We start from the raw sequence: 19,601 nt of genomic DNA, 5'->3' as shown, positions 1-19,601 counted from the left end.
TTACCCCGCTTTCACCCCTGGCCGGGGCGCAGCTCGGCCCCCAGGCCCAACATGGCGGCGGGAGCCGCTTCCCGCCTGGCCCCATCGCACTCTCCCATTGGCCCTTTGGGGTGTGGGCGGGCCCTCCGCCACTGCCCCTGCTCTCCCATTGGCTGCGGGAGGGGCGGAAGGAAGCGTTTCCCAGGAGACGGCGGGGCCGGCGGGGAGGTGAGCGTGGCGGCGGTGGGGGCCGGGCCGGGCCGGGCCGGGCCTCTGAGGGCTCTCTGGGGCCGGGGAGGGGGGTGACACCGCAGAGCTGGCGCCCGCTGCTCCCAAGGCAGAAGGCGGGGCAGCCCAGAGAGGGTGCGGGAGCGGGGAGGCCCCGGGAGCCGGCTGGGCCGCTTCGGTGGCCCGGGGTGCTGCGTGGTGGGGCGGCCGCGGGCCGAGGGCCTGGCGGGCGGGGGGGTGGCTCGGCGAGACCCGCGGGCCCCCTACTCCTCACCCCGCTGCGCTCTCTGGTGTCTCTGTAACGGTCGTGGAGGCTTCGGGAGGAGAGGTGTGAGGGTCACGTAAAGCCCCTCTGCAGAGACTGGCTGCGGGTGTGTGCCGTTCTGAGCCTGGTCTCTGCGTAGGTGGAGAAAGTTCCTGGAGAACTGGGGTTCTGGAGCAGCTGCAGCCATGGAGGAACGCGGATTTGAAATTCCTGCGTCTGAAAATTAAAGGTCCTCTCCTGATTACTGTTTGAGAAGCGTACGTGTGGTGATTGAACGCTTGAATTTGTATTAATGCCAAGTCGCGTGTTATTTCTTAGTGCTTTGTCCGAGAAGAAGCAGTAACGCCGCACAGCAGCAGTGCAGCAGATTGCCTTTCCGCCCCGCTGGTGATGCGCTAACGATGGAGACTTGTGATGAAGAAAACCTCGATGTAGCCATGTGAGTATGCTACGTACCATGTCAGATTTTCAATAAGATAATTGCTAGTTAAAATATCTTAATGGGAATATAATTACATGAATGGATTTACACCATGCTGATTAGCAGATTCTGCCACTTAGGAGAACAAGAGCACAGAAAAATGCAAAGCTCCAAGAGGGAATAACATCGGTTCAGAGTCTGGGTGAAATCAAACTAGCTGTAACCGCAGGGATGTAGCACTGGATAGCCCTGACTGGGTGATGAAAACCAGCTCTGTAAGGCTACAGATTTTTTTGTGTGTGTTCATTTTAAATTCAGAATTTCTCCTTTTCAAGAGCATGTGTTGTTGTATATCACGTATTTGAAGAAAGGACTATTTCTTGGAGTTTGAATGTGCTCCTTCTAGGCATGCGAGGCCTTTTACAGGTGGCCTCAACCAAGTTTTACACTGGTGGATGCTAGGACGCAGCTTCGCCCCATGTTTGTCTGGCATGCTCTGCTCCTAAAGCTCTTGGTGGAAGGGGACGCATGCCTCTGTCACTAGTTCGTGGATATAGTTCTTTCAGCGTACGGACTATCGTTGATGGCTGCGTGCCGGGGCTGCTTCTGCAGCACAGCTTGTGCTGGCCTAGGCATGGTGAGGCGACCGAGGCTGAAACCACAAGGTTTGCGAGTGCGTGTTTCTTCAGGTTTGCGGATGCAGGTGTGTTGCTAGAGAGATGAAACCGCTGCTGTTTTGGAACAGTTAAAATTCCATTGCTTATCCCACAAGCTTAACTGAGGTTTAAATTAATACTTTAAATTTTCTGTTGCTGTTAGAATGAGCTGTAAAACCAATAGCAGCACTGTTTTGGAGCAGGGAAAAACAGAGTGGAAATCGTCCATAGCAGAATCTCTTGTCTTTGCATGTAAGTGGCAAGCTCTGTGCGCTGTTGCCTGAAGTCTGAAGCTGATGCTCAGGGTATGTGGTGCTGGGACTGTGCTGTGCCTGCTCCTCTCCGGGCAGTGTTGTGTCCTCTGATGGGAGAGCATGCTTTTCCAGCCCCTTGTCTCGTCTTCGCTTGTCTCCTAGGGCTTAATAGATCAGAAATGTTGCTAGAACATCACTTGATGAAGAAATGTCTCTTTAAATCAAATATCTTTTCATTTTTCCGGGTCAGAACAAGCCCTGTGGCTCACTCTACTTAAACTGTCGGTTAAACTGTTGTTGGATTAATTTCCCTGGACTATTATTCAGTAGCAAAATAATGAGGTTTTTTTTAAAACTTAGTCTGAAAGAGTGTTCTGCTCTGTTTACTAAAGAGAAATTTGAAAGAGAATGAGAGAGGCATTTAATTTAAGTGGTGCTTTTGCTGATCAAAGCAAACTTTATTCTTGGAGACAAACATCCTGTGAGGCTTGTTTCCCTCACGAGAGGGGAAAAGAGCCTGTCTTTCCTCTCCTGGAGAATATAGGAAGAGCTCATTCTCCACTAAAGATGAGCTCTGGGTGCCAAGGAGGTCCTGTGGATTATCTAATGTGTCTGAACAAGCTGCACAGTAATAGACTTAGTGGGGGTATCCAGAGTCCTGAAATGCTGATACCAAAGGTATCTTCCCTGGCTGACTTCGGATCCATGGTGTTGTTTAATATTTGCTCATGATTCAATGAGTTTAGGAGATTATGCCATTTATTTGTAGCATGCGGGGATGTTTCTTGCGTAAGAAAAATATTTCAGTTTCTTCAGTTATAGAATATTGTGTATACATAGCGTTTCAGTGGTTCCACAAGACCAAATATTTTACAATATGCTCTAAAGTGTCAAGAGTTCTGCGATCACCACGTAGAGCTACACAGGGAAGAGAGCAGAGGGAAAGCTTGTGGTAGCATCTGGGATTTGTGGGTTGGAAAATGCTTGATTTGCTATTCTAAGTACGTGCTTTACATCCTTTTGCACCAGGACTGGAATTACCTTGACAGTAATGCCAGTAAAACATTTTTTTTTTTCAGTTAGGCACCTTACCAGGGGTGAAGTACAGTAGAGGCCTGATGAGAATCCCTGTGAAACAGTCTTACCATCAGTGTGTGGATTATTATTTTGTAGGTTGAAACTAGGAAATTATTCACTTATCTTGTAATTACTGGGCTTACTTTTGATAAGGCTTTTGTTAGCACTTTTTAATTTTAAATTTTATTTCTGCTGTGGTTGAAATATGTATTTATGCAGTACCATCTTTGTTTTCTTGCAGCTCCTCCCCTTCTGATGCAGAGTTTGATGCAGTTGTTGGGTATCTGGAGGACATTATAATGGGTAAGTTCGACATGTAGTTATAGCCAGCAAGACGAATGATAGACGTATTGCAGGCTGCCCTGCTGCTAGCAGTCAGAGCCAAATAAGCCCCTGCCTGCTTCGTGGAAGCTGTCCTGCCTTTGTTTCCGTGCGCCCATACTTGGCAGTGTAGTAAAAACATGCACAAAAGTCTTTTGTGTGCCGTTTGCACAAGAGTGTGCTTATGAGTCTTGAAAATTATCCTCTGCGCCACTGCAATACACTATGTCACAAATAAACAGTCGAGACGCTCGTAAATCTCACACAGATATCAAAGCTTTCTGGAGTTTTTATACCCTTTTACAAAGGGGATGAAAGAAACTGTGAGAGGAATCCTTCCCCTCCCCAGCCCTGCCCGAGGCCCTCCAGAGATGTTTGCCAGGGTGTTTGCTGCCGTGATTTGTCCCAGCAGTTTGCTGTAGTGCCTTGCTGGTGCGGCTGCAGGCAGCCTTTTGTAATCCGTGATGGAAAGTGCCCGTGCTGCGGGTTTAAGCACGTTGTGCCTCGCTGTTTGTTTCCTCTGTCTGCAGCGGTGTTGCATAACTGGAGACGGTGTCGTAGTGCCTTGTCGCTTTGTGAGAATGTCCTGAGTCGCTGTGTGTGCGCCCGCGGCTGGAGCGTGGCAGGACCGGTTGAGGGCGGGATGTTGAGCAGTGCCCGTCTCTTCCCGGAAGCGTGGGCAACGAGAGGTGCTACATTCTCAGGACCGCAGTGTTAACTGAGAAGTCCGTGTGTGCAGGGAAGTAGTTTACAAGGTGCCGAGACAGAATTCATGCTAATCAGCCGTCAGCTGCTTCGTAACCTTTCTGATCACATCCTTCCCAGAGGGATGTAGATTCTGCAGTCTCGGTTTGCCCGGTGGTGTAGTTGAATCTGGAGAAATGCAAACTAAACTGATTTTGAATATGTTTGCGTTTAGAAAGCTGAGACTGCTGTATTTGAACACTGCATATAATTAAACCTTGTATTTATGCCTGTTCTGTTGAATTCAGTGGTGACCTGCCATGTTCAATTTCATTTTTGTTTCCTTCCACAACTGGAAAAGAAAAATTCTCAGTGGTTGAAAACAAATCTGAGAGTTCCGCTAGTATTTCTGAATTCAAGGAGAAAAAATTACTTTGAGTTCTTGTAGGGAAGAGGCAATCACTTTTGTTGACTTGAGAGCCTGAACAAAAAGGGGTTCAGAATAAACGACCTCACTAATAAAGTGTAAAGCAGAAGGACTTCTTTGCTAATAGTAAGTGTAAATGCTGCCCTCGGCCAGCAGCCTCTGTCTTCTCCCGGCTGGGGCAGAGTTGGTGGCTCGGCGGCACTGGTGTGACCGGCTCTGCACGTGTGCTGCGCTCCATGAGTACAGCCGGGCAGCGGAGGCTGGTGAATGCGGGGTTTGTCTTACAACCAGGGTGACCAAACTCCTAACTGTGTGGTGTGTTTTTGTTGTGACCCAGATGATGATTTCCAGTCGATACAGAGGACGTTTATGGAAAAGCACTACCAGGAGTTTGATGACTCAGAAGAAAACAAGCTCGTCTATACTTCTATTTTTAATGAATACGTAAGATACTTCTTCCTATTTTCTGCATGTATTGATTTTCTGTTTTTTTTAAAGGTCAGGTCCTGTATTTCCCCCTTTATAAAATACTGGGTTTACACGGGGCAGAGCCAACATACTGCCTGCTGTCTCTTGTGTGATCTGTGAGCAGCAAAGATGTTTGCTGGAGCTCTAGGTTCCTTTCCCTTTGTTGCACCTCAAAACTTCTACAGGTGTTTTGTTCTTACCAGCAAAAATGTTCAGCCCAGTGCCTCGGTGGTGGTGTGAATAATTGAAGGAGCACAGCCCAGCTGAGGAATCTGCAGTCGTTTGCCCCGTGAGGACAGTACACAGTGTCAATGAAGTGTCAGTGTGAGGAAGATGCGCTGTTTGGAAATCTGCTCCTGAAATTTGTTATGATGTTCTTGGGGTGATTTGTTTGTTTTTTTCAGATATCTTTAGTCGAGAAATACATTGAAGAAAAATTGGTCGATCGGATTGCTGGTTTTAACATGACTGCTTTCACAATGTCATTGCAGTAAGTTTCTGCTTTGCTTTTGGTTGGGGGGTAGGTCGTGTGCTTCTCAATTAACTCTGTTTATCTAGATTAAAACTTAGGTTTGACAGTTCTCCCTTTAGAAAGGGGTTCCTCTTTAATTAAAACAGAAGAAAGTCTTGATGCATGCAGTGACTGACCACTTTTCTTGCCTTCAGCATGTTGTGCTACTCTAAATTTCTGAACTGTTATGCTGAAATACATTGGGGTTTAAGGAGTAGGAGGAGAAATTGGAATGAGAATACCAAAGGGTTTTCTGCATCGTTGTCACATAGAAGCCAGACCCTTAAAAGGTTGGGTCTCACCTATCTCCTTCAGTCTGCGTGCTGGGCACTGAAATAGCCTGGTGGTCTTTCTACAGTCATGTGATACAATGTCTGGCTTGTCATTTTAGTAAAAGTGTTCAGAGAAAAGTTTCATTTGTCGTAAGCTTTTGCCTTTGGTTGTTTACCTTGACCAACTTTGGGAAGAGGTCACTTCTGAAAGATCGCTGGTTTCCCCTTGAACAAGAAAATCAGGTCTCATTGGGAACTGAATATCTTACAATATTTGCATCTGTGTAGTTTTTTAAAAATAAAACGTTGGGAAGTTACTGTTAATACACATAGTATGCTTGAAAGAGAGACTGTTTAAGGTAAAGCTCCTTCTGATAAGAATTAAATAATTTAAAACAAACAACCCAACCCTTGACTGTTACAAAAGTCTTGTTGAAATATGCCGATATGAGCAGAGTCTTTCTCCCAAAACGTTTTTGTCAAAAGTCCTCTGCTGAGTATTGTCAGTACGGTCCCCTGTTCTTGAGGGATGTGTTTGAGCATTCTGGGCTTCTCCCCAGCCTTTCTCGCTTTTTGAGGGGCTGTCTGGCTGTTTCAGTGCTCAGGACAAATCAACGGCCAAATGCTAGTTGAGTGTTACTTCTGTGGACTTACAGGTCAGTGTCTTGGTCTGGTTTTCAAGGACTGCTGCTGTGATGCTCTTACATCTTGGATTTACATAAATACAATATATAAATGCGCTTGGATTGGGAATGCTATAAGTTAATGCTTGGCTAAAGTTTTGCTTTATGAAAGACCCCGTAATAACATTCTTGTTTAAATTTTGATATTGTTCTATTTGTCCTGGTATCCTTTTGACCTCATACCGTTTTAAAATAAGAGTTTATTTACCACGCAGTTTTCTAATTCCCCAACTACTTCTCTTTACAGGCAGCACAAAGATGAAATGGCAGGTGACATATTTGATATGCTTCTCACATTTACTGACTTTCTGGCTTTCAAAGAAATGTTCTTGGATTACAGAGCTGTAAGTATGTCACGTTGTTTATTTTCATTGGCGTAATGGCTTTTGGTTTTGTGCAGCTCTGCCTCAGAGTATCGAAGGAAGTGTTATTACAGTAGGCAGCAGCATTTATTCAAAGGCTGTGCATGGTCAAAAGGAAAATAACTTCACTAGGTGGCTATTTAAACTCAAAATGCACATTTAATAATTTCTGGAGAACAGGAGTGAAGCTGGCATGTAGAGCAGTTCTTCAGAAACATGTTTTTTTCTGTATTTTTGAATGTGGATTTCCAACTGAGCGTAAGGGAACACCTTCTTACCATGATGGTGTCAGAGTGCTGGCACAGATTTCCTGGAGAGGTTATGGAGTCTCCATCCTTGGAGACACTCAAAAGCCGTCTGGACGTGGTCCTGAGTGGCCCTGCTTGAGCAGGGGGTTGGACAAGATGACCTCCAGAGATCCCTTCCCGCCTTGACTGTTCTGTGATTCTATGATACGTTTTCTTAATTTTTATTTTGTCTTCCCAGCCAATCCAAAATTAGCTTTTTAAGCTTATTCCATTTGTATTTCTCCTTCTCTCTGTCCAGGCTAGAGAAACAAACAGAAGTATGAAGGTTTTTGAATGAGCTTTTTCCTAGGGAAATGAAATCCCTGTAAGCACTCCCCAGTGTTTGTCCAGTCACGCTTAACAAAGGAGCAGCGTTGTTGTCAGGGTTGTTCTGTCCTCTGCCACCTCACCCCACGCCATGAAGTTCTGTAAAAATAGGGGCAGGTTGAGGAGAAAGAGACAGTCTGTGTCTCAGCAGCAGGAATAGTTCCAGTCGGGGTTTGCACCTTTGGGGTCCCCTGAGAGGCAAACCACAGCAGTTGGATTTCACCAGTTCCTCGGGCGCTGGCTGAGTCCGCCTGGCTCAGGTCTCCGCTCGGGCCTGGGCGGGCGGCTGGCAGAGCGGCAGCAACCTTGCTCCCACAGATTGCTGTGCAATAATGTCTTTGTGAGGTTTGGGTTCACCCACAGATAGGAGTGGGAGAACATAAGTGCGCTGCTAGGCATTTTCATGTCTCGCAGCAAGCTGCGTGCAGTCACAGACGCTCAGGTAACGTGGTTTTGTATTGATTTGATAGAACAAACAGAACACGAATTGCCTGTTTCCATTTTTTGAACTGTTTATTCCAAAACAGCATTGAGTCAATTATTTCTTTTTCTTCCGTTTTTCTAGGAAAAAGAAGGTCGAAATCTGGATTTAAGCAGTGGACTGGTGGTGACTTCATTAAACAAATCATCAGTATCCTCCTCCTAGAACAGTTTATGCACTACTTTCCTTGTCTGGCTGAGTGCTGCTGCTTTCGTTTGGACATTAAAACACTAAAGGTCATGTGAATCAAGGTGCTTTTACGTGATGAAAACTCATTCACCCTCCAGACTATACCGTCAGAGGCCTGATCCTAGAAACATCTGTCTGTGAATTCTGCTTGGTGTTCAGTGACCACTGTTTAGGTTTTGGCTGCCGCCGGCAACAAAAGCGCCACGTGGCTGCCCCTCCCCCCGCCGCTGTGCGGAGGAGAATGTAAAGAAACAGGCAGAAAACTGGTGTGTCGGGATAAGGGCAGTTTAACAGAACAGCAAACAAAGGGAACAGTAACAACGATACAGATAAGGAGAAAACACGACAAAACAGACCGCAGAACAGACCCGCTCTCTTGGACAGGACCGGCGCCGTGCGCTCCCGAGCCACGAGTGAGTCCCCGCCGCGCCGCCCCCCCCCGCCCCGAGCCCATCTGGTCAGGTGGGGTCAGCCCCCACCCCCCCGGCCTGGATTCTGGTGAAAATTAACCCTGTCCTGGCCGAACCCAGGACAACCACAGAAGAGGAAACTTTCAACTCTACGAGAGTAACTGTTTTTAATAACTACACAGTATTTGTACACCAGCCTGATGGCTGCGATGACTGCGTGTGCTGAGAAGCCCAGCACACCAAGAGGACAATAAATAGGGCTGTGCCTGCGTTACTTGGGTTGGCATCTTCACTATCTCCCCCAAATGCAGAACTCTCCAGAATCAAGAAGACGGTGTCAAAAAGAGCATGTCCCTCCAGCTCTTGGAAGGGCAGGTGCAAACACGTAACCTCCGAGTTCCTCCCTGTCAGTGTTCTGTTGCTTTACGTGTATTTTTTAAATACTTCAATAGGATCTTAAGTACTACAGCTTTCTGCTGGAAGAATATGTTTTAATACGTAGGTGTTCTAGCGTAAGGCTGCCTCTCAGCTCTGACAATGTCTGTGTTCCTGTGTAAGTCTGTCTGCCCTCTGGCTTTTGTAAGTCTCACCCTTAATGTGCAAAGTTCTCTGGTTCACTTTTGCTCAGGCCCCAGCTATTCTACGCTGGGAAAAATAACCATGAGAATCTGAAATCTGGCCAGCGCATGCCGTTTCTTACTTTCTTCTCGGCAGTAGCACAGCTGCATGAGCTCTATAGTATAAGCTTGGCGGTAGGTAAGGCACAGACAGTTTGCCACCCTGTCACATACTGCTCTGCAGAGCACGCTGGCAAAAAGGCATGGTTTTGAAATGGAAGCGTTCGCAGCATTAATGGAGCAATGCATTTTGCAGCATCTGTTGAAAACTAGGCGAGTGTTGCTGGTGGAACCGCAGCTGTAAGCCTGTCGCACACCCCCCGGCGCGTCTCTGTTGGGATGGGGTGAAACGGCGTTTGGAGCCGTGGGGACCCTTGTTCTTGCGCTGCTCAGACGTGTTCATCCGCTGCTTAATGACGTGCTCCAGCAAGGTTACGTCGTCTTTAGAAACCTGAGAGAAGGCAGAAATGCGGGATGGCGAGCAGAACTCTGCTCTGTCCCACTCTGGGTTGGTGCAGCACGAGATGCCCTTTGGCAGCAGAGAAGGTGCTGGTCGGGGGCCGTTGCCTGGTGAGAACCTGGCCGAGACAGCAAAATTATGGCCAGGCCTTTACAAGTTTTTGTTCGTGGATGAGAAGTGTCTTAGAAGAACAAGCAAGATGAAATCCCGTTCCTATTGACGTCTGACCGTGGTTCCAACAGTCCTAGGACTTTGTTCTTCAGCTGAAACAGAAACTGCTGGCTGTGCAGGTGAAAATAAGCCATACGTATGCTACAAAACACAGTAACAGGTTTGTGGACAGATCGTAGAGGCTTTGTAAAGGCAGGGTGGCAGTGCTAAGTGTAGTGTCCTAGTATTCCAACTGCATATACCAAATTTATGACTGCTGCCGTAATTAATCCCATTAAGTTTCTAGTACGCTATGCTCATGATGGCTTGGCAGTTTTTGCCTGGGACTGTTCTCGTATGTTGAAATCTCACTCGTATGTGCGCATACCCACATACACACCTTAAAAAAATAAACAAAACCCCCAAACAAACTATTCCTTCAGAATTTTTTAAATCTCCTTCAATAAATTTCTGTTTGTCAGATATGAATGATAAAGGCCAGAAGCTGAAGCAAAGCTAAAATTTGCAATAAATGTCTTCTGTTTTTTTGTTTTTTTGTTTTTTTGTTTTTTTTTAAAAAAATGAGGGTTAGAAACCCTTCTGGGTGTGTTTTGGTCAAAAGCAGTTGTGTAGGCTTTCCGTTCTGGCAAACACCGCCCCAGCTCATTTCGATTCTCTTCCCAGCGACGGTAAGCTGCTAAGGCACCGTGAGCACAGCCCCGGAACCGCCAAGCTGCCGCCCGGGGCGTGGGACGCGTGTTCGCCAGCCTCCTCGCAGCCACCGAGCCGCAGCAGCTCCCTCGGCACGCAGGACTCGCGGGTTTCTGCAGCTCTGCTCGCCGCCGCGGCCGTGACAAGCGGCTTCTCCCCTGAGTGCAGAAGTCGGTGCTCAGGCACGCGCGGGCAGTTAGTTCGCCAGCAGAGATGGTGCGAGTTCCCAGGAAAAAGAAGGTATGAAAACGCTGGGTTGTGGCTTTCATACAGGTTGGATGCAGCCCCCACGGCATGTGAGTCCTGAGGTTAACGTCGGGGAGGCAGGAAGCTGGGGTCTGGCTGGGGTTCTGCTGCCGGTGGGTGGGCTGGAGCTCTTCGGTTAATTCGTTACCTCTTTGTAGAATGTTGATTTTTTTAATGTGGGGAACAGATTTTATCGAATTTTAAAAAGAATCCTGTTGGCATATTATAATTGTTAATTGTTCAGCTAAAATAATTATTTGCAGCTAAAACTAAAAATATCCCTGTCTTTTTTTTACTACTGAAAAAAGTTTTTGTTCTTTCCCTATTACAATTGTTTCAATTAATTACTCATATTAGTGGCAGTCTAAGGGAATATCTCGGGCAGTTCCTTCTGAAGAGAGTTCTGCTGTATTTTAAGCAAGGTCTCTTGAGATTTCATAGGCTACAAGGCGTGGCTGGGGCTGAATTCTTACTTTGGCGGGGAATGGTACCTCGGTGTTTCCAGCAGTACCTTTCTGCCCTAGTGTTGCTCTGTGGTTTCTGTGTGCTGCAGTTCCCAGAGGAACCTGTCCCTGCTGCGATGCCTTCTCCAGCAGGCAGAGGGGCTTTTTAAAGAGATTAAATTTCTCTCTATAATGGATTATCTGTGTGCAAGCCTGAATTCACATGTCATGAGTTTTAACATTGTCATAATGCATGAAGAGCCTAATTTTCTCACTGTTGCTGATTTATATATATAAATATTCCTAGTTGTGAAACATGACCCTTTGCTTGGCTCACTGAAAACCAAAGAACGGCAGGCTGGCCAGAGGCTGCTGCCGTCCAGCCTTTGGAGGACTGGTGCTGCCGAGCCTTGAGGGGGGAGCGTGCCAAGGCTCGGCACCGCGGCCGTGGCCTCGTGGCCTTGGACGCACGCTCTGCATGTGCACACGTGTGTGCGCGTGCAAAGCAAAGCCAAGCCAGGTGAGCCCTGGGGCCTTGTTCCCCCTCCTCTGGGGCCGGGCTGCAAAGCCCACGCACCGTGGGAAGAAGGGTGGGACCTGTGCTGTGGGTGCCACCGCCTCGCAAGACAAGAGGGTTTTTTTCCTTTACAGACTCCACTGCTGGATTTAGGAAGATTTTTATTTAAAGCATAAAATTTGTGCTTCAACTTGTTAGAAAACAACCCAAGAAGAGTTTAGACTGCTTCCTTTGCTTAGCCTTCATCTTCCCGCTCTGCCGCTGTTTATGTATCACGTTAATTGCAATTACTCGCACGATAGCTGTGAGTGACCAGAGATGGGAGCCCGGGCTCGGTTTAGTGAATTTTAGTGTTAGAGTGTGCTGAATCGGCTGAGCCCCTCAGCGGAGCTGCTCCAGAGACGACCTGGATGAACCCAAGGAAGAGCAGGAGCTTCAGCCGCCAGCGAGTCCACATCCTCCCGCTGTGGCTGTGGGTCTGTGCCGTGGGCACGTCAGCTGGAAGCATCATCAGAGACCACGGAGCAGCGTCCCCGTGACCTGGGACCAGCCATCCCCAGGAAGGAGACCTGGCGGCACGTGAGGCTGCGAACCCCTGCCCCAGGGCTGGGCTTTGCAGGGCTCCTCACGCACGATCGGTCACTTGGCTGGTGGCCGCGTTGCTGCCGAGCCCTTTCCAGGCATGGAAGCTGAAGAAGGTGCTGGCTCCGTAGGCGATGGTCACGAGGCCGGCGAAGAACTGGAAGAGGAGCAGAGCCCCGGCATAAGCGCGGCGGCTGCCCTGGCCCCGTGGCCCTGGCCCGCCCACTGCTACTTACGGACGCTGCTGCTCTCCGGTTGTAATCCCACTGCCGCCAGGACGTAGGCTGCACGGCAGCCGCACACGTCACGAAGGCGGTGACGTACAGAACGGTCGCCGCAGCATTGAAGATCAGCAGCTGGGGAAGGCAAAGAGGAGGTTGTGAGGTCCGGGCTCAGACTGGTGCGTGCTGGGCTGAGGCACGGGCAAAAGGCTCGGTTTCATGTTCCTCCCTCCTCCCCAGGAGAACCAGAGGAGAGGGCCCAGCCCCTCATGCTGAGAATGAACCTCGAGTTCACAGCTCATTAAATGCCCCCCAGGTTGCGCTGAGAGGTTTCTGGTTGACACCACGACCGCAGCAGTGACCGCGGCTGTGACTTTCTGGATCGTTACAGGGCTCCCTGTTTCGACAATTTTCGAAGCAATTGAGGGGCGGAATGAAACAATGTCGTTGGGCGAAGCGCAGGGGACTTCGCTCCACCAGCCCAGCAAAGCCTGGAGCCCTGGTCCTCTCTGAGCATCTCCCCAGGACGTTTCCGACTTGGGACCCCCCTCGCTCTCTCAGGTACATACCACAAGGGGCCAGGGGATGACGTAGAACTTCAGCTGAAGCTGCAGGAGGTAAGTCACGAAGAAAAGGACTGTTACTATCCAGAGGAAGATGGACACGAACATCACCCAGCCGTACACCGCATGGAGGTGGTACGTTGTGTCGGCGATGAGAGCCCACACCAGTAAGCCGAGCACCTGCAGGGCGAGACGGGGAAGGTGTTCGGCGGTGGCTCCTGCAGGTGGGAAGCAGAGCATTGCCCAGAAACACCGGAGCCTCCTCGCTTGGGGACAGGCTCATCACCAGTGCTGCTGCCCCAGGAGCTGGTACGGGGGTGTCCTGCAAAGCAGGTCGGGGGGAACCGGGGCATCCTCGTCACTGAAGGTCCATTCTCGACCAAGAGGTCCCCGTGCCCCAGGCCCCAGGCATCTCTGCAGATGCTGGTTCACTGTTAGGGACACCCCCTGGGCTGCATGACAGCTGGATGTGGGGGCTTCTGGGGCCCTGGCTCAGCCTTTGCAGGTCTGGTTTCTATGCTGAAGGCCCCTAACCCACGATGGAGCAAGCAGAGGATGAAACACCAGCACATAGCGATGGGACCTGCAGAAGAAGGGCTGTTGCAAAGCAAATGGTGCTTTCTGTGATTTGCCCTTCAGCCCCAACCGCAGCCCGACCGTGGGGACACAGAGCCGGCGGGCTGCTGGGGGGCTCTGCTTCCCCATCGTTCTTCGCCTCCCGGCTGGACCAGAGCAAAGCAGGGAGTCTCCAATGCCCTTCCTAGCGAGCAAGGAGGCTCCAGCCCTGCTCCCTCCGCCTTTCCCAGTGCGACCAAATGTCCGTGGAGATCCCCGTGGCGAGGCTGGGGTGAGAACATGCCCTGGATGCAGCCGCAGCACCTTCTGCTTCCCAGCTGGGCTTGGGATCTCTTTGGGCAGAGCCGGTGAAGCTGCTGGCACTGCCCAGCTCCTGCGCTCTCCTCTGCTTTGGCAGGGAAGCTGTGGATTTGTTTCCCGCTGGTGGGGAGGAGAAGGCCTCTTTGGAAAGCTGCTCTGCCCCTGTCTGAGCCCGTATCGCTTCTTGTCACAGCAGAAACACAATGGGCTTTGTCCTGCCCGAGCACGACGCCCTGCCGCTCGGCTGCCCCGACAATGCCGCCTTGTCCCTCGCATCCATTCCCGGCGCTCGTGACTGCAAAATGGGCGCTGGGGAGAAACATGGAAAGGGAAAAGCCTGTGCAGGCTGCGCGGCTCCGGCTGCTGCGGGGAGCAGAGCAGGAGCCCGTAGGGGAGAGCTTGTGGGGCGCAGTGGGGTTCGGCAGAGGGGAGCTGGGCGAGTGCGTTGAACGGGACGGCCCCAGCAACGTGGCTGGAGAGGTGGGACAAGGCGTGGGGCTGAAGAGTCCCTCCTGCTCATCTTGGCTCCATCTCCCCTTCCTGGTGGTCCTGCAAGACACCCCCCCGCAGCACCCTTCCCCGACCCTTCCCCGCGTCTCTATTCCTGCATCATGATCGGCTCAGCCATGCCCGGGGGTCACCATCTGGAGCGGGCAGCCAGGCCTATGCCCGCTGTTATCCCTGCGGCTGCTCAGGGCATGTCCTGCTGCTGCCCACCCCCAAAAGCTGCCCTGGGGAGGGGGCACAAGCAAGGGGTCCCCTCGAGAGAGGGGCAGCGCTGTGGGCAAACACTGGGATGGGTCACGGGTGGCCCTGTACGCAGCCACTGCGCTCACACCCAGGTTGGATGGAGCTCTGCGCACTCTGGGCTGGTGGAAGATGTCCCTGCTCATGGCAGGGGGGTTGGAACCAGATGATCTTTATGGTCCCTTCCAACCCAAACCATTCTGTGATTCCATGATAAGGTCCCAGGTACTGGGAGAGATCAGCAGCGCAAGTTTATTCTGCGGCTGCCTCCAACGCCGGAGCAACGGAGAGGTGATGTTGCCACTTGTTCCGACCCTCGGGCTGTCCGAGAGCGGCCACCAAAGCCTGACTGCCGGGAAGGACAACCCGGAGGGCTGGGAGCACCCAGGGAGCATGGGAGTCCTGTGGGCACCCTGGGAGCAACCCCGGTGCACCTCGGTCAGGGCATGAGCTGCATGACAGTCCCCCTGGACCCTGCCAGCTGGTGCCAGGGCGGGACACGGGGCTCGAGTCCCGCGGGGATGCCCATGCGGAAGGGCCCACGGTGGGAGCTGCTGGGCATCGAGTGGAGTTACGACCGGCAAAGGGTGCGGGGACAACCACTCAAAGGCTCCTCTGCTTTTAGGGGGGGTCTCAGGGTTAGGGATGAGGGGGCTGCGGGGTCTCGGGGTTAGGGACGAGGCGGGGATCAGCGAGCGCAGGGGCAGCCGCAGGGGAACCCGCCCGTCCCCAGCCAGGGCAGCGCAGACCCGCGCGCAGCGTGGGCGATGCCCTCAGCGGCACCCCCCGTACCTCCCCCCGCCGTACCCCCGGTACTCACGGCCTGGGCGCCCATCAGCCCCCCGAGCGGCGAGCGCAGGAAGGAGCCGTCCGGGGCGGGCAGGGCGGCGGGGGGGCCGCTGCGGCTCCGCGCCGTGCCGGGCAGCCCCGCCATGCCGCGGGCACCGGCACCGGGACGGCACCGGGCTGCCTCCCCCCCTCCGCCTCCCCCTCCCTCGGGCGGAGCCAGCCCCTCCCCACCCCGCAGCGAGCCAGGGGCATCTGCCGCCCCGCCGAGCGGCTCCGGGGGGTTCCGCCTCCCTCCCGGGGGTCCCTCGGCCCCCCCGCAACTGCCTCTTGGGCCCGTGGGCTAACACCCGCCTTGGCCCCCCCCCGCTGCGGGACGACGGCGGTGGCTGGGTGGAAGGCGGTGGCGGAGGTGGAGGGGGGCCAGCGGGTCAGGATGGCCGAGCGGTCTAAGGCGCTGCGTTCAGGTCGCAGTCTCCCCTGGAGGCGTGGGTTCGAATCCCACTTCTGACAGCTTTCGTCTTTTACGCCGCGCCCGGCGAGCGCTTTTTTGCTTGGAGGGGGCCGATAAAATAAACCCGCCGCCATTAAAGGCAATTAACCTATTAACTTTAACTAAAGCGAAAACGCAACCCTGCCGCCAAAACAGTTGTAACTTGTCAGAAGTGGGATTCGAACCCACGCCTCCAGGGGAGACTGCGACCTGAACGCAGCGCCTTAGACCGCTCGGCCATCCTGACAACGCTGCGCGCCAGCCCTCGTTACGTGTTAAAAAAGGGGCCAAGGGTGTCGCCCGCGGGGAAAGCAGTGCTGGGGTCCCCCTGCAGAATCCCCCAAACCCTCTGGGAGCTCCCGCCGCCTCGCCGGGAGTCACGCGTCCCGGAGAAGCGAGGGCTTGCGGCGGGGCTGAGGGGCGTCCCGGGACGGGAGGGTGCTGCCAGGTCTTGGCTGGGCACCCCGCCAAGGGCTGCTGCGGCCGAACCCCCACCCCAGCACCGCTGAGCCCCAGGCGGCTCCGGGCCGGGGTCGTGTGCGCCCTGGGGGGCTTCGCTGAACCCAGAAACGGCTCTTCCTGGAGATGCTGCTGGGGCTGGACCCCAGCCGGAGACTGAGCACCGGACAGCCGCTCGCTCACCCCTCCCGGCTGGCAGGGGAAGGTGAGAAAGCTCACGGGTGGAGATAAAAAGAGTTTAACAGCTAAAGCTAAACGTGGAATTCATACACCGCCTCCCGTCGGCGGGCGGGTGTTCGGCCATCCCTGGGGAAGCAGCGCTCCGTCGCGCGTCGCGGTGACTTGGGAAGACAGACGCCGTCACGCCACGTCCCCTCTTCCTTCACGCTTTACTGCTGAGCATGATGCCATAAACGGTACGGAATATCCCTGTGGGTCATATGCCTTGGGTCAGCTGTCCCAGCCGTGTCCCCTCCCAGCCCTCCGTGCCCCCCAGCCCGCTCGCCGCGGTGCAGCAAAGACCCCAGCGCTGCGCAAAGCACTGCTCAGCAGTAACGAAACCAACACCGCCTTCGGCACCAATCCAGAGTGTAACCCTGTAGTACCTACTACGAGGAACACCAGTCCTACCCCAGCCAAATCCAACGCAAACAGGAGCTGCACTGGGCCGTCTCCGCGCAAGCTGCCGCTGCGAAAGCGAGCCGGGAGCGCGGCCAGAAAAGGGAAAGGTGCATGGGGGTGGGGGAGGGCGGGGAGGGGAAAACCCACGTCCAGAGCCAGACAAACAGCCAGCGGAGAAAGCTATTTTTGAACTTTTCGGTCAGCCCATTGTCCTGTGGCGAAAGTCCCAGAGGCCTCGGAGCGGACGTGCTTGCCCCGTGCCCACGCGCCGCGTCCTGGCAAGCCACGTCTCGTCCACGCGGCCCCATCGTGGGTCCCGCTCCCGCCTGGGAGCCATCCCAGGGGGACCCTCGCCCACCCTGGGGGGAAGCCCACCCTCCGGGGGGTTGCCCATCAAGGGGGTGTGGGTGTTCAGGACCCCCAGCCAACGCGTCCCCGCTGCGAGACCCCAGTGCCCAGCCACGGGGATCTCCTTGTGCTGTGGAACTGCTGGAGCGGGGTTCGCTAATTAACCCCAGTGTGGAAGCAGCAATTTTTAGTGCAGATGCTTCAGCCGAGGAAGCGATGAGCACCGCACGATGGCATCGTCTGCTGCAGCAAGAGGCAGAGCGAGGCCCTTCGGAGCCCTCCCTGGGGTGCGAGACCCCCGGGGCGAGCGGGACCTTCCCAAGGAGCTGGGCAGGACGCGTGTCCCCTCCCTGTCGCCTTCGGGCTGGCGGGGTCAGGAGCTGGGGGCACTGCGGGTGGGTTGCTATTATTTATCGGCCATCTGGGCAGCGCCGGGGGGAAGCGGCACGTCCTTTGCTGGCGAGGGTCTTTCCTCTCGGCGGATGCCTGCGAGGGTGGCCAGGGGCTCCCAGGGGCCAGCTGCACCACTGCCACTGCTCCCCCCTCCGTCACAGCTCTGGGGGTCCCCGGGGCGCTTGCTGCCCACAGTCAGGCTAGTCCCTGAACACCACCCCGCTGGCCTGGGGCGGGTGGACTGGGGGGCTCTGGAGGGGTGGGCTGGGGCTGGATGGGGGGGGGCATGCCCGTGGGGAGGTCTCTGTCCTGCTCAGCAAGCAGGGGCTCGGGCACGGCAGCTCTCACAGCAGGTGGTTTGGTCTGTGTCAGCACGCAGGGGTGAGCAGGGCTGACTGCTGTCACAAGCCCTGGGCTGAGGTCAGGTCTGTCGGGGGGGCATTTGTTCTCTAAACAGCATTCTGAATCCCAGACATGCCTTATCTCTGCTTTCCTTGATTCTCCCCTGCTGCCTCCTGGGGTTGATACGAGGAATCATGGCCCAGGGGAGGAATCTCCCTTCTCCTTATCCCCAGCAACCCCTTTTTTAACTCTCCCCAGCCAACACTGAGATGCTAACGGCCAGCATCTGTAGCCCGTTGCCCTGTTAGGAGGTGAGGCAGCTTCGTTGACCCTAAAAATACCACCCCCCCTAGCCACTGTAGCAGATGGGGAGCCTGAGCAGCTCTGGCAGCAGGTGGTGGGCCAGGAGTGATGCTCCCAGAAAGGAAGTTTGAGTAAGGTGCAAGCCTGTTTCTCCTGGCCTGAGCTGGTGGGGAAGCAGGTCAGTAGATGGGTTATAGGAGAGATGTAATGGGAGCATGGAGGGCAAAAGCAGAGAAGGAGACACCCTGTTCTTACAATGAGGGGTGCAGAAGAGCTGGGGGTGGGAGAGGGAAGGGGTCTGGTGCCTCCCTGGTCTCTCAGTTGAGCCAGCAAGGCTTGAAAAGGGTTAAGAGCCCGGGCAGAGAAATGTTTGTCAGGGTTTGTTTCCCTGCCTAGCCCCTGGGTTTATGGTGCTAGTTCATGCAGAGGCTTGTTGGGCATCGGAAACCCTGCGGGCTCCAGGGACTGTTGGCTGCTGCCGGCATGGCCTGGGCACCGGTGGGCAGCCTGGTGCGTGCCGTGGCTGTGGCTTGGCAGAAAGAGCCACTGGAACGAGCTGGGTGGTGGCTCTGGTCTGGAGGGCTGTGATGTCCCATTTCTGTAAGGGTCGGTGGGATCTGCGGGGTTGTGTGATGGGAGGGCTCAGCTCAGAGCCAGGGGTGCCAGGTTGCAGCACGGCATGAGGCAGTGCCGCTTGCCCTGTGGGGCTGGCCCATGGGTGCCAGCAGCTCCCCAGGAGATGCTGTTGGGGGTCAGCCCCAGCAGCCCTGCTGCAGAGGGGTTTTCTGGGTCTCTCCTTCACTCACCATCATGGCTTAACAATAAGCTCGTGTCAAACTGGTCCCACAGCTCTTGTGGGAAGGCAGACAGCCTTCTCCTGCCCGGAGGAGACGGGAAGAGGTGAGCCTTTCTGAGCAGGCAATAAACAGAGCTGTTTCTGGTAAGCTCCTTTCTTGGAGACTGACAGCATGCGTGCGTTGACACGTTGGATGGAGAAGTGAGGATGTGGAGAGGTGATGATGGTGCTGGCCCATGCTGGATGGGGCCGAAGGGATTTCTGTGGGATCTCCCTGCGCCCCTGAGCGAAGGGCTGGGGCCAGGACTGGCTGTTCCTGCCAGGAGAATGACCCCAGGACCAGGGGGCTGCGGGCATGTGCGCTCTCGGCTCCTGCTGCCACGGGAGGGAGGGACAGGGGGTAACTGGGGCTGGTGAAATAGCAGAGCTGTGGCTCTTGTCCTGCTCCCCGCCTTCTGCACACTCCCATGGCGGCTCTGGCAGGACACTTCTGTGGGATGCGGAGGACAGACCTCCCTGTACCACCCCGGTGCCATGGGACAGCCTGGCAGCAGCTCCCACGGCGCGCGGAGGTCTCCGTCGTGCCCACCCTAACCAGCCCCGCTGCCGCCCTGCCCTCCCTTCC

The 19,601-nt window shown here is 54.0% G+C and overlaps 2 protein-coding genes and 2 non-coding genes across 5 annotated transcripts; 2 read left to right on the top strand and 2 right to left on the bottom strand.

Annotated features, from left to right (window-relative positions):
- Nucleotides 1-188: 188 nt before the first annotated feature.
- Nucleotides 189-10,101, top strand: ARL2BP (ARF like GTPase 2 binding protein). 2 transcript variants are annotated; one of them, XM_075434026.1, is made up of 8 exons: nucleotides 189-207; nucleotides 612-701; nucleotides 791-911; nucleotides 3,122-3,183; nucleotides 4,650-4,756; nucleotides 5,185-5,270; nucleotides 6,494-6,590; nucleotides 7,788-10,101. In XM_075434026.1, exons 3-8 carry the CDS (start codon nucleotides 874-876, stop codon nucleotides 7,866-7,868), a joined length of 471 nt encoding a protein of 156 aa, XP_075290141.1. In that variant the 5' UTR covers nucleotides 189-207; nucleotides 612-701; nucleotides 791-873; the 3' UTR covers nucleotides 7,869-10,101. The 2 variants fall into 2 exon arrangements, with proteins under 2 accessions (XP_075290141.1, XP_075290140.1); XM_075434025.1 differs by lacking the exon at nucleotides 189-207 and adding an exon at nucleotides 263-342.
- A 1,495-nt stretch (nucleotides 10,102-11,596) lies between these two features.
- PLLP (plasmolipin) lies at nucleotides 11,597-15,369 on the bottom strand. Its single transcript, XM_075433862.1, has 4 exons — nucleotides 15,256-15,369; nucleotides 12,819-12,992; nucleotides 12,265-12,384; nucleotides 11,597-12,185 (listed from the first exon to the last, which is right to left on the bottom strand). The coding sequence occupies exons 1-4, from the start codon at nucleotides 15,367-15,369 to the stop codon at nucleotides 12,072-12,074; spliced, it is 522 nt and encodes a 173-aa protein (XP_075289977.1). The 3' UTR covers nucleotides 11,597-12,071.
- Nucleotides 15,370-15,651: 282 nt separating this feature from the next.
- On the top strand, nucleotides 15,652-15,734 carry TRNAL-CAG (transfer RNA leucine (anticodon CAG)). The gene has a single exon. It is a non-coding gene; the product is annotated as a tRNA-Leu (tRNA).
- Nucleotides 15,735-15,878: 144 nt separating this feature from the next.
- On the bottom strand, nucleotides 15,879-15,961 carry TRNAL-CAG (transfer RNA leucine (anticodon CAG)). Its single transcript has one exon. It is a non-coding gene; the product is annotated as a tRNA-Leu (tRNA).
- Between the last annotated feature and the right edge of the window lie 3,640 nt (nucleotides 15,962-19,601).

The sequence above is a fragment of the Opisthocomus hoazin genome, chromosome 12, assembly GCF_030867145.1.
Source record: "Opisthocomus hoazin isolate bOpiHoa1 chromosome 12, bOpiHoa1.hap1, whole genome shotgun sequence".
NCBI lineage: Eukaryota > Metazoa > Chordata > Aves > Opisthocomiformes > Opisthocomidae > Opisthocomus > Opisthocomus hoazin.
Note: the sequence above shows the minus strand (reverse complement) of the source record. Positions and strands in the feature narration are given on the sequence as shown.